The 16,636-nt window shown below is 46.3% G+C and overlaps 2 protein-coding genes across 11 annotated transcripts in view; one reads left to right on the plus strand and one right to left on the minus strand.

Annotated features, from left to right (window-relative positions):
• NDE1 (nudE neurodevelopment protein 1) overlaps window positions 1-8,844 on the minus strand; it is a 33,236-nt gene extending 24,392 nt beyond the window's left edge. For 2 of the 3 annotated variants that reach the window (XM_045072135.1, XM_045072136.1), the window contains exons 1-2: window positions 8,759-8,844; window positions 1,090-1,213 (exon numbers count right to left, since the gene is read on the minus strand). In XM_045072135.1, the coding sequence (XP_044928070.1) occupies window positions 1,090-1,172 (83 nt within the window). In that variant the 5' untranslated portion in view covers window positions 1,173-1,213; window positions 8,759-8,844. Of the gene's footprint in view, window positions 1-1,089; window positions 1,214-7,591; window positions 7,700-8,758 lie in introns of those variants that run through there. The other variant, XM_004750320.2, reaches the window with a different exon arrangement.
• Window positions 8,845-13,577: 4,733 nt separating this feature from the next.
• The window catches only part of MARF1 (meiosis regulator and mRNA stability factor 1), a 39,581-nt gene continuing 36,522 nt past the window's right edge, over window positions 13,578-16,636 (plus strand). For 7 of the 8 annotated variants that reach the window (XM_004750322.3, XM_004750324.3, XM_004750326.3 and 4 more), the window contains exon 1: window positions 13,578-13,720. The gene's annotated coding sequence lies outside the window, so the exon portion shown is untranslated. Of the gene's footprint in view, window positions 13,721-14,342; window positions 14,426-16,636 lie in introns of all 8 variants that reach the window. The other variant, XM_045072245.1, reaches the window with a different exon arrangement.

The raw sequence follows: 16,636 nt of genomic DNA on the forward strand, positions 1-16,636 counted from the left end.
AAAAAGACTTGTCTCAAGGTCTTCTGATGTGAGTCAGCAGCAGAGCTCGTGCCTGAACCCAGGGCTGCCTATCTCCAAAGCCATTTCTTTACCAATTCACTCTCCGCTCATTCATTCAATATATTTTGTTTTTGAACTCGACATGGGGTAAATATACTTGGGACTGCGTACCCTCCGCAGATATTCTTGTAAGCAAGAATTGGGCCTCATATAAATGTGTGCTTATCCCACCACTACAGTGTACCCTGGCCAACTCCAGACACCCGGTTCCGACCCCTCAGTCCTCAAAAGTCAAGCAACGTTTGTTTTTTTTTTAAATACTAAACCTGGGGCACCTGCGTGGCTCAGTGGGTAAAGCCTCTGCCTTCAGCTCAGGGTCCTGGGATGGAGCCCTGCATTAGGCTCTCTGCTCAGTGGGAAGCCTGCTTCCTCCCTCTTTCTGCCTGCCTCTCTGCCTACTTGTGATCTCTCTGTCAAGTAAATAAATAAAATCTTAAAAAAAAAGAAAGTACTAAACCTGAGTTATCTTTAAGTCCAATTATGAATAAGGAAATGAAAGGGACTGGAATAAGACCTCCACACAGAGAGTGTAAGAGTCCATGAGAAATAAAAAGAAACAGTGCTGCGTGCGCGCACGCGCGCGCACACACACACACACACACACACACACACATTCTCTACTCCCAGATAGGGACACCGAATCGCTGGTTTCACAATTAAAATCTGCAACAACCCTTTCAGTCAGGCACAGGGACCGACCAGATAGGGCATCCATAATGGATGAAACCCTGCCAGGAAGTAGGATGGGCAGGAACACACCAGTTTCTTAGGACCAGAGGCTTTGGCGCTCACATTCTAGCCCGGCTGCTTACAGGCTGGTGTGCCCTCCTTGGGCAAGTTACTGGCCTTCCCTGAGGCTCAGTTCCTCATTTGCAAAATGGGGTGATAATGGTTTCCTCACGAAGCAGTTTTGAGATTTAATGGACGGAACATGTGTCAAGTCCTTCGGAGGGCTTGACGCCCCCAAATGAATGGTGGCTGCCACCACGATGGGAAAAAAAAAATCAGGGTGGACTTTGGAAGACTGACCTTTGCTTGTAGGTCATAGCCATATCTTTCCAGTAGTTTGCCTCTTCCTCCCCAGAGCTGAAAGTCTTTCCTGACTCCTCCATGGTGAAAACAGCAGGAGCTCACTCTTCTTGTGGCATGGTGTCTAGGAGAGAAAGCTTTAACATTATTACCCATGTCTGGTAAAAGAGCTCCTCTTCAATGAGGGGGAGGGCACCTTCCTGAATTTTATATTGCATTAAATGATAAAACGTTGCCAAAAACTGGAACCAAGCCCAGCCAAAATGCAGCCCACCCTCAAGTTCATGAATACATAAAGCTACCCAGATGTTATTCATTTGGGGAAGGGGGGCAAGGGGGAAAAAAAAAAAAGGAGGGGAAGACCTCTCCTGGGGTTATGGTTTAGACAACTGGTGCCACGACCATCCCCACCACCAGGAGAATGGGACGTCTTTGGGGCAAGAGGATAATGAGCCCAGTTTGGGATATTTCTAATTTGACATGCCAGTGACACACAAAGAAGCAACAAGAGAGCTAAAACTCAGGGGTGAATTCTGGGCTGATACAAATATAAGAGTCAGGAGCCTGTAGCAGGTTCTTCCTTCTTTCTCGGGATGGAACTGCTGGAAAATCTAGTAAGGACTATTTATGGAACTCTGAGGAATGCCAATGTTTGACTGGTAGGCCAAGAAAGAAACAGTCATCTAAGGAGACAGGAGAGAAATGAAGAGACAAGAATCAGACCGTGAGCTGTCCTGGGAGTAGATAGATGGTGTCAAGGGGAAAAGCAGCACCGGTCCACAGTAGCCATGATATAACACAGAAACTAAGATAAGGACTGGAAAATACCCAGGAGACTCAGCAAAATGTCGGTCACTGGTGATGTGAGCAAGAGTAGTTTCAACACAGTGGAGTGGGGAGGAGGAATAAATTGGGCGGAGGAGCTTTGAGGAGGTGAAGAAGAGGAAGTAGAGGAAATTTTGGAGAGCTGGGTGTGAAAAGCAGACAAACAGGACAGTAGCTAGAGCGTAGGGGGTGGGAATTGGCTCTGAGGACTTGGAGAGATCCAGAGCAGAGGCTGGGGAACGGATCTCTAGGAACAGAGGGCAGTTTACAGACTCCCCACTGACAGAGCCTCTCCAAATAACAGCTTATTCTCTGAATTTAAGGCTCTGAGCTTGTCAAAAGTTCATCAGGAACCCAAATGAGATATCTCCAAGGTCCCTTCCTTCTCTCAAGGGAGCTCACAATCTGGTGTCCTTAGGAACAAAAGAATGAAAGCAACCCCTCACTTTGCAAGGCATTAACAAGCTGTATATTTGTTTTGTTTTTTTGAGGGGGGGTGGGGGACACAGAGGGAGAGAATCCTAAGCTGACTCCAGCTCAGAGCACAGGGCTTGATCTCAGGACTGTGAATCACAACCTGAGCCCAAATCAAAAGTTGGACGCTGAACTGACTGAGCCACCCAGGCGCCCCATAACAAGCTATATTTTTTACTACAAACATGATTCATTCAGCTAAATATGTTAGTGTGGACATGGACACAATCACCAACTTCTGGATCCCTGGTTAAAAAAAAAAAAATCAAACCATTATATTTAAGCACAGCCCTTTTTGATAATTGGATGTGCTAGTACCTATACTCAATCTCTCCTTCCGGATTTCTCTCCCTTATCTCATTCAGAGAGAACATGCCATGTGTCCCACCCAACCCCTTCTGGGGAACAGAGTTTCTCTGAAAGCTGGATGGGCACACAGAAGCTGGAAAGAGTAGAAAGCTGTTCATTTGTCGATCCTTTTCCAGTCCAGCATTTCTTCTTCCATATTTCTGTCGCACCACTCCAATCTCGGGGAAACCAACCCGCCATTCATTCCATGTGATTCAGATCTACTGACAACCAGCATATAGGAGGAGGCCCATTACAGAAGGGATGGCTCAGAGGTGGGCTGAACCCAAGCTGAGCCAGTAACAGGATGGGTCTAATTCAAACTAGGCCAGTGACTGGTTCAGGGGTGACCCTACCCAGAGCTGAGCAAACTGGTGTCCAGGCCTAGGGCTTTTGCAGAGTCATCAAGAGAGACACTCCGAAAGTGTTAATGAACCTTATTGTGTTAATGGTTTCATAATATATGCATTTATCAAACCATCATGTTAGACACCTTAAACTTACACAACGTTCTATATCAATTATATTTCCATAAAGCTAGGAGAAAAAAAGAAAGAAAAACTCTTCCCACTAGGGTAGATGGTAGGAAGTAAGCTTGGAGCTGCCAGTGATCATCTTTCCATCACAAGGGAGAGTCTGCCAGAGAATGAAGCCAAAACAGAGGAAAGCAGGGCCAAGAGGTGGAGACACTGGGTCCTGATGGTATCATTTGAACACCTGGACCCAGTCATACCTGATTTAAGATTATGAGAGATAACCAATTCCCTTTCTTGACTACACCAGTTAGGGTTGGATGGCTGCCATGGAGGGTCCTAATTAAGGTAAGCAGTGAAAAAATGTCGTTTGCTGAAAGTAAAAAGAACAGAGTACCTAGAGTGAACAGCAAATGACATGGCAATGGGTAAGGGGAAATTTAGGTCCAGTACTCCCTGCTCAAGTCTTAAGGTCTAATGAGCCCAGAACTCATCTGTTATGAAGTCACCAAACTAGCCCCTGTAAGTGTCAAGAACCCATGGAACAGAGTACCGTGCAGCCACAACCTTACAGAGGACGGTCTCAACCGCATGGCACGGGAGTCCATGTAATAGGGTAAAAAACTGAGGGACTAGGGAAAATGAATGTGGACTGGCTTTTCCTGACATTTGGGAAAATATCATATCCAATATTCAATGTAATTAGTTCCTGCCTAAACATCCCCCAACCCTACCCCCTTCATTAGTTTATGTTTAAGTCAGATGGCCCTCTTTTTGTTCCTTGAGCACACCCAGCTTGTTCTCACCTCAGGACCTTTGCACTTGCTGTTCTCTGCCTAGAATGCTTCTCCCTCAGATCTCTGCCCAGGTACCCTTCTTGTCATTCAGATCTCAGCTGGAATATCGTCCCTACAGAGACCTTATTTGAATAATCCACCAAATATCCCCTCTAGCCCTTCACTACTACATTAACCTCTGCTTGGTCTTATTTCATCATTTTGAGTTTTGTTTTTATCTTCCCCCACCGGAATGTCAATTGTTGAGCACAGGGGCCTTCTCCTTCTTGCTTTTTTATCCCGATGCCTAGAAACTGTGCCTGGCACATAACAGGAACTCAATAAATGCTTGTGGAATGAATGAGCAAAAGGGAAGCTAGAGATAGACCACTAGCAGGTAGGGATGTGAGGTTAAAGGCAGGCAAGAAGCCAGAAACCTCTGAAGACTAGCTTATAGTTGACATCTGTAAATCCCTAAGAGGTTTGTCAGAACAGGGAAAACTCGACATTCCCTCAGCACCAGAGTGTCATCTCATTAGTGGGAAAGGGCAGGAGAGGATACCATGTTGGAAACAGCCCCCTGCCCAGGTGTACATGGTAAGGAACATCTGATAGTATCCTTGGGGTTTCATAACTGCACTCTCGTGACAGATGAGTTTTAGGAAAAAAGCTTCCTAAATAAAACACAGCCAGTGAGGACTAAAACTTAATCCTCAGGAAAGGAATGAATTTGAGATGTTTTAGGAGGCACTTCCATTATGCCAGAGGCTCTAATTACAACCGCGCTGATGGGAAGGTTCTGGTTTGGGATTGGGTGGGGTGGTGGCAAGAAGCTAAGCAGAGACCTGAGCTCCTGCCACAGCCTGCACCGTCTGTAGCTGCTTCAATTAAAGGGCAAAAACACCAGGCCTGGCATTTCAACCCGAAACCCCCCTGCATTTTAACAACACTCCTTAGGAAAAATTTACCATAGACTAAGAAGAAGTAACAGCTGAACTTCATTTTGTTCTCAAACAAGTCTTTTTTTTTTTTTTTTTAAGGTTTTATTTATTTGATAGGGAGAGAGATCACAAGTAGGCAGGGAGGCAGGCAGAGAGAGAGGAGGAAGCAGGCTCTCCGCAGAGCAGAGAGCCCAATGCGGGGCTCGATCCCAGGACCCCGGGATCATGACCTGAGTGGAAGGCAGAGGCTTTAACCCACTGAGCCACCCAGGCACCCCTCAAACAACAGTCTTTAAAACGTACGCTTTTTCCTTTGCCATTTGAAAATGTCTCACAGTTCCAATGTGCATTATTCTTTGCCACAGAAAGCAGGTAATACGGCTTGGAAAAACTCCTTCTCCCTACTGAATTGAACCACCGCATGCGGGGTGTTTAGTAACTTCAATTTTAACGCCTATAAGCCATTTGATTATTAAGAGTAAGCGAGCCATCGCTTGGGTTCTTAGAAGCAAAAGCCGGAGCAGAAACTCTGCAGGCCTTGGCCATCTCCAGAGGTGCAAGTGGACAGCAGAGGCAAGTGCAAGACACCAGACCCAAGTGCAAGTTGGGGGATAGGGTGGGCGGGGGTGACTGGAGGGTCTCTGAATTCAAGTTCCTGGTCTCCTTGGGGTTGCCAAGAGACTCTTCAGATGCCCTCTGGTCCAGTCCTTTCAAACACACTGTGACAGGCACGGGTCTCGGTATATACAACTCTGTACCCACCATCTTCAAAATAAGCGCTGTATGCCTTTATTTCATTTGTGCTACAAAGGTTATAAGCATTCTGCCTCTGTGCTTGTGTTCTCAATACACCATCAGGCCATCGTGCCCCAGGGGCTCTGTGGACAAACCTAATGGGCACCTCAAAAGTATGTGCCACAGCAGGCAAGAAAGAACAAGCTGGGAGCAAAAAGTTCAAAAAGTATGTCTTCTCTGTTTTGCATAACTTAGATCTTCCACCCCACCTTTGATTTCAAAACCCTAGAGAAAACAAAGCATTCTCCCTTGGCTTTCCTAGGAGTGAAGAAAGCCAGCACAGCTGGTCAGGAGGCCGCAGACACGTATAAACTATCAAGAATTAACTCACCACCCTTCTCCACGCCAACCTCAGTCCTTCCCAATCAAAACAAAGGGAGAAGCTGAAGGGAAAGGGAGGGGACTGAAAGACGGGGGGCCAAGTGTCTGCACGTGCTTCAACAGCTCCTAGGTTATGACGCAGGCTCCACATTTTGCAGAAGTGGCATCACAGGGGCAAAACCAGTCAAGAGTCAGCAAGTCTGGCTTCTGTCTCTGTGCTTTCAAAGGCTATAATGATCTTCCTCCAAAAATACTGAGATAGGCATGCAAGGACACATACTCAAGGCTGTATGCCATCATTCACTGATGTGGGAAACTGGAGAAAACAACTGTCAACAGAGGGCTGATTTGGAAAATTACGCAGTTGTTAAGAAGTAAATGAACTAATATGGAAGAAAGTTCATGATACGTTAGGAAAGAGTGCCAATTTTGTTTATAAAGGTATGTCTTGGGTGCCTGGGTGGCTCAGTCAGTTAAGCATCTGCCTTGGGCTCAGGTCATGATCCCAGGATACTGGGATGCAGGGAGTCTGCTTCTCCCTCTTCCCTTCCCCCTACTACTTCTCTCAATCTCTCTCTCGCTCCCTCAAATAAGTAAAAATCTTTAAAAATAAATAAATAAAATAAATAAAAATAAATAAAATAAATAATAAAATAAATAAAAATAAATAAAAATAAAGGCATCTCACTCTCTCTGCATGCATGAATCTAAAAGGGTCTGGAAGCATGTACCAAATGGGGGTAAAGCAGACACTGAAATAAGAACCTGTACAGGGAACACTACTATATCCATTGATTTTTACAGTAAGCGTATGCTGCCTTTGAAAATTTAAAAAGCTTAAACTCAGATCAAAATATAGAATGAAAAAATAGGAGGGCTATTGTTCCAAGATAATTTTATTCTACTGAATCAAGATGCCAGGAAAAGAGGTGCCTAGGTGGCTCTGTTGGATGGGCATCTGCCTTTGGTTCAGGTCATGATTCTTGGGTCCTGGGATAGAGCCCTGCATTGGCACCCTGCTCTAGAGGTAGGGGGGCTGCTTCTCCCTCTCCCTCTGCCTGCCACTCCCCTTGCTTGTGCTGTGTCAAATAAATAAAATCTTAAAAAAAAAAATTTAAAAAAAAACACAAAGATGCCAGGGAAAGATGTTTTCCTTCTGTGATTTCCCTCTCCTCTGTCCCTTCTTGAACATTTCCAAATACCTACTAAGTGCTAAAGCACTACTGGAAGAGGCCGACAGAAAGCACTTAGATCAGTACCAGGTGCAGAAAGTCTGAGCTGCTGACACCAACGTTCTGTACGCAGGCCAACTCACTTTAGGAAATTAGCTGGTAAAGAAAGGGAGTGTAATCTCTCTGGGCTCACACGTTCTAAGGCAAAAGAACACACTTTGGAAACAAAAATAACATCTAAACAGAGTAAGCCAAGTTAAGAAACTATTATCTAAAATGAGAGGATAGATAAAATATGCCAATGGGACACCCCTGAGATTTCCGGGATCTAATCCCACACAAAGGACACAATAAGGGGAAAGAGTTAAGTTTCAAACCTGGTTAAAGACCAGTGTGGCGGTGGGGTCAGGTAAGTGGCTCTGGGAGTCAGTCACTGGGATCCAATTGCTCTTCAAAGCACCCTATCTGGGTCCTAAAATGCCATCCTATCCAAGAATACAGAAACAAAACCAGCATAGAAAATGACAAATCTCTGCCCAGTGCACCCTGTAAAGGCCGTTTCTTTAGAAAGGAAGTTAAAAAGGACCTGGAGGCTAAAAGTAGAAAGAGGCACCACCTGGTACAAAGCCTGGACAAAGAAATCAGGGGAACTCAGACCCTCAGGAGGCAGAGAACCTGAGATGACTGGAGAAGATAAGGCAGCTTCCCAAAAAGCGGTGTCAAGGTGATAGCGGGATTTCCCACGACCTCAGGGAGGCAAGGAAGCCCCACCCCTGCATTCAAACTGTAGAATAAGCATTTTCATCCTTTATCCAATCCTCCCCCAAAGTGCTGTCACGGGAAATCTGAACCTTCCTGCCGCAGAGATCTGAGAAAAGCAGAGGGAAAGAGACAGTTCCAAACACGATCCCGAAGGCAGGGAGATGCCAAGCTGCGGGGCGGGGGGTGGGGGTGGGGGTGTTGGAAAGAGGCCTGAACTAGAGGGTGTAGTGGGCGGCGGGACGGGGGTGTGCGGCGGGGGGGCCATACGAGGAATGAGGGAGGGTCTGGGGCAGCAGGAGGAAAAGGGGGTGGCAGGGGCTGAGAAGAGACCAAGAGAGTGAGGAGGGCAGCTGGAGTGGGGGTGGGCGGGCTGGAGGGCTGGAGGGCAGAGGAGCCAGGCGGCGGGGGCTGGAGACGAGGAGGGCACGAAGGACCGAGGAAGTCATGGAGGGAGCGGAGGGCAGCTGGTCGGAGACCAGCCAGCGCTAGAAGAGAAAGTTGGCAAAGGCGAGGAGCTGGGCGCGAGGACCCAAGAGTGGGAAGGCACAAAGTTAGGAAAGGAGCCTGCAGAGAGCGGGATTTTTGAGCCCCGCGCCCGGGACCCGCGGAGAACAAGCAGCGGGGAAGAGACGCGCGAGCGAGGGGCGCGGCAGGGTCCCTGCAAGGCGGCTCCCGGCGGTCCCGAGGGCGTGGCGGGCGCCAGGGCGGGCAAAAGAGTGTGCCGGTGGTGGCGGCGGTCCTGGGACGGTCCCCGCTCCGGGCCCCCGCAGCTCAGCACTTACCCCGGCTCGGTCCGCGAGGACGGGCGGCGGCAGCGGCGGACGGCACTGCCGGGGCCTCAGACCACCGCCCCCACCCCCGCGCCCGCGGCGGGCGCCGACTATTGGCTGCGGCGCCACGGGACCGCGTCCGCCTGGGCCAATCAGCGCCTAGCAGCGCCGTTTGGAAACTTTTTTCCCAGGGCCCGGGCGCCGCGTGGCCAGGCGGAGGCACGGGGCCGGCCCAGGCCTGGGAGGCTCCCCGCGGCTGGGCAGGGACCTGGACCACCTTGGAGTGTGCAGGCGGTTCTCTGGGTATCCGGGGACGGGCTTGGACGCGAGGGCCACGCTGGTCAAGAAAATACTACTCCGGTCAAGAAAATACGACACTGTTTGCATTTTCCCCACATCAAGGGAAAGACAAAGATCCAGGTCCGCTTAGGCTAAGCAATCAATGTTCCATGTTCTTTGCACCCAAAATAAAAATTTCGACATCATTATCTTTTTTCAAAGGCAGCGAACTTCGTGTGTCAGGGTCTGGTTTCGAGCCTGGCTTTGAATGCTAGCTGTACTCCTCCTAGCCGGTTGATCTTGGGCGAGTGACTTAAACTCTCTGTGACTTAGTTTCCTCATCTATAAAATGGGAGGCCCGTGAAGGATTCTACCTTGAGGTTATGCAGAGACAAACTTGGAATCTGTAAAACATTTAGGACAGTGCCGAGTAAAGTTAAATACAATCTGTGCACTTCTGGAGTGATTGTGATTTGTTCATTGGTTATGTGTCAGACACAAGGCCAACTTCTTGACATGGCTCTATTCTATATATATATATATATATATATATATATATATATATATATAATTTTCTTTTTAGGATTTTATTTATTTGACAGACAGAGATCACAAGTAGGCAGAGAGACAGAGAGAGGGGGGGAAGCAGGCTCACAGCTAAGCAGAGAGCCCCATGTGGGGCTCAATCCCAGGATCCTGGGATCATGACCTGAGCTGAAAGCAGAGGCTTTAACCCACTGAGCCACCCAGGCGCCCCTGAAAGGGTTTTCTTATTCTCACACAATCCCAACTGTTCACCAACAAATATTTGTTGAGCACTCAAGCTTATAACACAACAAATGTCAGACAACATGCCAGTCCGCAAAAGTCTTATGCTACTAAGAAAGCAAGACACTAAATCAGCAAACAGAAAGAAAGAGTAAAATAATTTCAGATGCTTGTAAGTAATAATTTCGGAATAAACAGGGTCATTTGAGAGAAAAGGGCCAGGATGTTCCCTTCAGATGATCAAGGAAGGCTGCTAGATGGAAATGACAATGGAGCTGAGATCCAGATGATGAGAACCACAGAAAAGCAATTTTATTGTCCTCAATAAAGAGAGGAAACAAAGGTGCAGGAAATTAAATGTGTTGCCCAAGGAGTCCCAATTAGTAATAACAAACCAGGCTTCAAACCTGGGTCTGTTTGACGCCTACACCCTCATTCTCTAACATTACTCCAGAGGCAAAGAGATTTTTAGCTATTCTGAGGCCTATGGCCATACTCTTAGAATCCTTCCTGCCTCCATGCCGTGGTTAAGAATGACCTTTCTCTAATTCAACTTTGTTTTGACTCCTTGCTAGTTCTTGAAGAGATGCAAAAGGTAACCTCACTATCTGTATCAATAGGGTTAAGACCAAAATGTCTTTCAGGAAACTTCCATCCTGCTCACAAACACTAAATATATTATACACATCCTCCTCTCAAAACTTTTCCTCTGATGCTTTCGTTCATCTTCAGAATTTTTTTTACTCTCACCACTGCGTGAGGTTTCTGGGCAGGGAGTAACCATCTCAGTTTACAGATAAACTGAAGAGCGAATCCATGAGTTGCCAGTTCTGCCTGAATGGCATTGATCAAGTCACTTAAACGAGCTCGTTTACAATTTCCTTCATTTTCCATGAAAACAACAGGGAGGACACTGAAATGATTATCATGAAAGTTCTCAGGAATAATTTAAGGAAATGGCTTTTATTGCGTAAAACCTTTACAAGAAAAGAAAATTTTGGAGCATGTTAAAACGTTTTCCTCCCTTTATTCAGTGTTTTCCTTGTAGCTTTTAGATATGAATTAGCAGAGAGCTCAGTTTCTCTTGCTTACGTCCCTCCATTGTAATTTATTATTTCAAAGCACTAAACTGGACACAGGCAGAAGAGAAGTTGCTGTGGGAGAAACTCCTTTAGTGACAGCTAGGTAATTTAGAAGGTGAACTGAATGTAAAATGGTCACTTAAACAGCACAAAAATAAAACTTCATCCTAGTTTCATAAATGTGAAGATTATAATTTAGACAGGGAAAAACTGAAAGTTACTCCTACTCTCTGATAAAAGAGTTTGCCCATTAAATAAATAGGAATAAGATGAACAGAGACTGTATTTAAGAAAATATTTCTTAAGAAAAATGTGAAAGCACTCTTTCAGAAGTACCAAATTGCGGGGTGCCTGGGTGGCTCAGTGGGTTAAGCCGCTGCCTTCGGCTCAGGTCATGATCTTAGGGTCCTGGGATCGAGTCCCGCGTCGGGCTCTCTGCTCGGCAGGGAGCCTGCTTCCCTCTCTCTCTCTCTCTGCCTGCCTCTCCATCTACTTGTGATTTCTCTCTGTCAAATAAATAAATAAAATCTTTAAAAAAAAAAAAAAAGTACCAAATTGCATTTCACTTCATAATTGCTTCCACGGGCTGGGGTAGTCTGCCTAAGCAGACTACTGGTTTTCTACAGAAAACACTAAAAACTGCATTCCATTAAAAATTGTCTGTAATTCAGGCTTTTCATTAACTTTCCATTTAGTAGAATTGATTTGACTTTATTTACAGCGTTTAACCTGTTGAGATCAGGCACAGCTCTGGACTTGGTAAAAGTGCCAAGCAAAGTCAAACAAAATGTGTCTGATCTGGATTATTTTGTGACCAAAAAAACCTTTTTAAAAAGGCAATAAAAAAATCCACAATTACTTTGTTTCCTTTTTTATTTTTTATGTTACTTCGGTCTGTGGTCCTGCAATACTCAACTAGAATAAAAAGAAAAACTCCTCTGAAGAGAAGCATATTCATTTGGTACTTTGGGAAAGAAAGGAAAAACAAAAAAACAAACAAACAAAAAAAACAACCAAGACTAGACACAGGGTTGTTTTTCATCTGTTCTAGTTCCCACTTGGAAAATAATACCCACACACAGACACAATGAAGATTTACTCAGCAGTAATAAATACCTAAGCAGACAGATGATGTGTGTGTTTCATCTGCCTTCTGGAAAATGAAAAGCAAGCACAAAGGGCACTTTAGCTACATGTTTGATCTTGCCCTCTGCAACAGGAGTCTACAGGGATGTCTACAGGGATGTGTCAGTTCCCCTGAAATTTCCCCCCACTTCCTGCAAATTGCCTAATGAAATTGCCTCACCCTGCAGACTTCAGGCAGGGACAAAACAAAAGAAGACACAACTCTTTTGAACATTTCTACTCATTCGTCTGCAAAAGTAATCTGTTTCTCGGCAAATTTCAGGAGTGAACTTTTAGACCGCATTCAACTAGCACATCCTAAATATGTCTCGATTTAGAGAAGTTTCATTTTTCTCATTGGCAACAGGAACTAGCGAGCAGTTGGCAGTTTCAGAAACGATCTTCGTGCTGAGCTTTTAAAAACAACAACAACAACAATTACTTCAGGACGCCTGAGCAGCTCAGTCCTTAAGCATCTGCCTAAAGCTCAGGTCCTGATTCCAGGGTGCGGGGGGGGGGGGGGGGGGGCTCCCTGCTCAGCAGGAAGCCTTCTTCTTCTTCTCCCACTCCCCCTGCTATGTTCCCTCTCCTGCTGTCTCTGTCAAATAAATACATGAAATCTTTAAAAAAAAAATATTTCTGCTAAAAGAGGGTAAAGTATCAACCCTGCCCCCACCCAGGAAAAAAAAAACCCCAAACCCTCAAAGCCCCCCAAACCCCCATCATCCATTTCACCTAACAACACAAGCAGTCACAGGTTTCACAGGGTTTCCCCCCACCCAGTCCCTGGAAAGTTTGCATGCACGAACAACAGGCTCTGGACCGGGGCTTTTAAAAAGGACGTTTTCTAACTGAAATCACGAGCATCCCCTGACAGGAGGTGACCGTTGCCCAGCCGGGTCTGACTGAGCACACACTTCATTTGGTGCCCGCTGGGTCGCCACCTCGAGACCAACCCCGCCGGCAGGAAGGACCTCGCGGGAAGACCCGCCGGCGGTTATTTTTCTCTCCACTCGCCACTAGGTTGCACTAGATTAAAGATGCTGTGGAAATTATGCGTCATTTAATTAAAAAAATAAATAAATAGAGCCATCACGTGACGCGAGGGAGCGGGAGAGAGGGAAGCGCGCGCACGAGCGACAGCGCCAAAACAATCGGGTTTTTGGTCCAAATCCCGTTTAAAATCGCCTTCCCTTAAAAGACCGAAAGAGCTGAGTTGTATCAAATCCCGGTTGGCAGGTTTTTCCCCCCCCGGTTCCCCCTCACAAGCCCCCTCATTCTTCGCTTATCAGGTTCTTTTCCACGCCACCACGATAAGCCAGGGGGAAGGCCTCCTTAAACTCGGGGTTTTCGCCAAAAAACCCGGGATCTCCCCCAGGGAAGGTCCCTATTTAGGGGTTTATCGGGAGGGGACTGAGCCTGACGAGGCTGCAGGGCCGCGAGGCCCCGCCCCCCCCGGGGTTCCCAGCACGCCCCGCGCGAGGAGGACGCGGCGGCCCGGGCTGGGTGGAGGAAGGGGCGGAGCGAGGGGTGGGGGGGGGGGAGAAGAGAAGGGCGTCGGTTTTGCGACAGGGGCGGTGCGGTGCGGAAGCGGAAGTGGAGGGTGCGCTTGGCGGCGGCGGCGGGAGCTGCGGAGTCGGGAATCAAAACAAAGGGCCTGGGGGGGCGGGGGGAAGGCGGCGGGGCCGGAATGTGAGCGGAGGTGGAGCCGGCGGCCGAGGTGAGTTGGCTGGCAGCTCTGGGGACTAGTTCCAGACGGGCTCACTGCTCTGGGGCACCAGCTGGAAGCGGGACAGCTCCCCCCCCCTTCCCTGCCCTTTGCTGGCGGGCGTGGGGGAGATTGGCTACTCCGAGGGGGAAGATTGAGATTCACCTGTCAGGCCCCCACGCTAGTTTCGGGTTGTCTCCCTATCAGGCCCGTTAGCGACTGTCACTGCTGCACCGCTGCTGCCCTTTTTTGGGGTGTTTGGCTTCCCGTCCGCAGCTGTCCCCGTGCACCCTGGGGGGCTTCCAGCTGTGGAGAGCAACCTTTCCTGAGGAGTGTGCACACTTAGAAGGTTAAGAGAGGAAGAAAGGGGCGGTGTTTTTCTACCTGCTTGAGCGTTTTTGCGTTCTTTCCTGTAGTTCAGCGCTCCCTAGGGTGTAGTCTCCGGGCTAGACAGATAGTGTTGAGTTGCCTTAGGGCATGAGCCACTCCCACTAACAATTGTAACGCTACACTGTGATACACAGTTTCGTTTCCCAAGCACCTTTCTGGTATTTCCCAGAGCTTTCTGATTACATTTGTATCTTTTGGACTTTCCCACTTCTCTGAGCGCTAAGTATGCTGTTTTTGCATACAGGAAAATCAAAACCTAAACGGTGTTCCGAGATATTTATCGAACTCTTCATTCGTTCAGCAGTTGTTGATATGCACCAGGCACTGGTAGGTGCAGGAAACACAGCAATGAATGAGAAGACATGATGACGCTGTCATGGAGTTATATTCAAGTAGGAGAGATATATAATAAAGCAAATAAACAATTTTAGATAGAAGGGCGATGAAAAAAAAAAGTAATAGGACTGGGTGGTGTGGGGTTCCAAGACTAACTTGGGTAGAGAAGTCCACTTCTAGATTTTAGACTTTGATTGCCTCATTAAACCCCAACAACAGCCCTATGAGGATGCTACAGTTATTATCAGGCCCATTTTACACATAGGATCTGAGGTTCAGAGAGGATGTGAACTCTACAACGGGACACATACAGGAAGCAGCAAAACTGGGGATTAATACACAGACTGACATCAGAGTCTGTGCTCTCAAGCACTCTCTGACTTGTTCAGAGAATCCCACTCAAATTAATAGAAACCTTGCTTAGGCTACCTAAGGTACTTAGTGGCATTCCCAGGAATGCTTGGGAAGTTTTCTGGGTTCGGGCCACTAACAAGCTAGTACGTTTGTACTTTCTGTTGATTGTGTTGAGCAATACTGAAGGCATCTTGGTGTGGTGGAAAGAGGACAAGCCTAATTCTGCTCCCTTTCTAATTATCTGATCTTGGCAAGTTATAAAACTTAATTAAACTTTTGTTTACTCCTCTGTAAAATCTGTGGCTTATTTCTCCCTTGACTCTCTCACAGATTTACTGTGGGGGGAAAATTAGATAAATGAATCTTACTGTCTGGTTATTGTCATCATTGTATTTCTTGGGCCAAACACAGGCCTGTTAATATAGTAGATAGTAAATAAATAATTACTGATTGAGGAAATAATGTTACATAAAAAGGCTTTGTAATTGGTATTGTGCATTACCTACTAGCTCACTGTCAGGACTGGCCTTGAGGAGATTTGAGAGAGCATGTGGAAGTTGTGTACTGTGAATATCACAGATTTCTGTGGTCTGGGGAGGAGCTTGTTGGGGGACTCCAAGACCTCTGTTTAGTAGGAATAACAACAATCATAATTTGTTGTCATTGTGGCAGTTAACTCCATCTCTGCTTCCACACTAACTCCTAACTGTACATAGTAGGTGAAGAGTTGATGTAAACATTCCTTAATTTAACAAGTAATTACTTAGTATATGCTATGTTAGAAGCCCTGTGCTTGGCATAAGCTCTACATTGGGGAAGACAAAAACAGATAGTGGGCTCCTTTTTCTCATTTTCCCCCCTCAGCCATGTTGTGGAAGGGGAGAAATTAGCCACACTCTGCAGAGGAAGAAACTGAAACTTAATGAAGCCGTTGTAACTTCCACATAAGGGCCAGATAGTCAATATTTTAGGCTTTGTGGGACATGCAGTTTCTGTTGCAGATACTGGACTAGGTAGCTGTAGTGTGTAAATAACCACAGACCATATTAAACAAATGTCTCTATTTACAGACACCAAAAGTTGAATTTCATATAATTTAGTGTCACAAAATATTATTTTGATTCCCTCCCCCAAATTAAAAGTATACAGTGCCTTCTTAGTTTGAGGTCATTTAAATCTTAGTTTGAGGTCATTTAAATACAAGCAGTGGGCTGGTTTGGGCTGGCAGGATATAGTTTGCCTGCTCCTGCTTTATGTGATCAGTTCAATATCTTAGAGTACTCCTCTCTGCCTTCACTGTACTATGTAGATGTTACAATCTCTTGAGAAGAGCCTCTTGGAGAGAGAGAGAGCTAAAAGAAATGGTTTTCTTTATGTCTGGGTGAAATTTCTGATGCATGGATAACCTTTAAATGGCCACCGTAGATAACAATAGGTGGTGGTTCTATATGATGGCGAGGACTTGGAAATGAGGTTCAGTTGTCCTTACTGTTGGCAGGCTGCCTCCATGCCCACTGGCTGTTATTGATTTGATCTGCTTTTATTGTACTGTTTAAGACTTGTAAGAATGTGTTCGCACTAGAGTAGATACAGCACAGCTGTGACTTGAGATTTCTTGGTTAGCTTCTTGGTGGTATATCAGATTGCACTTTTGTAATACATACATGAAGAAATTGGTTTGCTTGTTCTGTAGCAGAATCAAATTCACAGAGTCTACAGAGTTCACTTAATTTGGACCTTCCACAGTCATATCAACGACATAGCGGGATAGGTTGCTATTAACTCAATTTCAGAATCTTTTGTAATTGACAATGAAGACACATAATTTTTTTTTTCCAAAAATTACAT

The sequence above is a fragment of the Mustela putorius genome, unplaced genomic scaffold (genome assembly GCF_011764305.1).
Source record: "Mustela putorius furo isolate JIRA1106 unplaced genomic scaffold, ASM1176430v1.1 tig00004007_pilon_pilon_pilon, whole genome shotgun sequence".
Classification (NCBI taxonomy): Eukaryota; Metazoa; Chordata; class Mammalia; order Carnivora; family Mustelidae; genus Mustela; species Mustela putorius.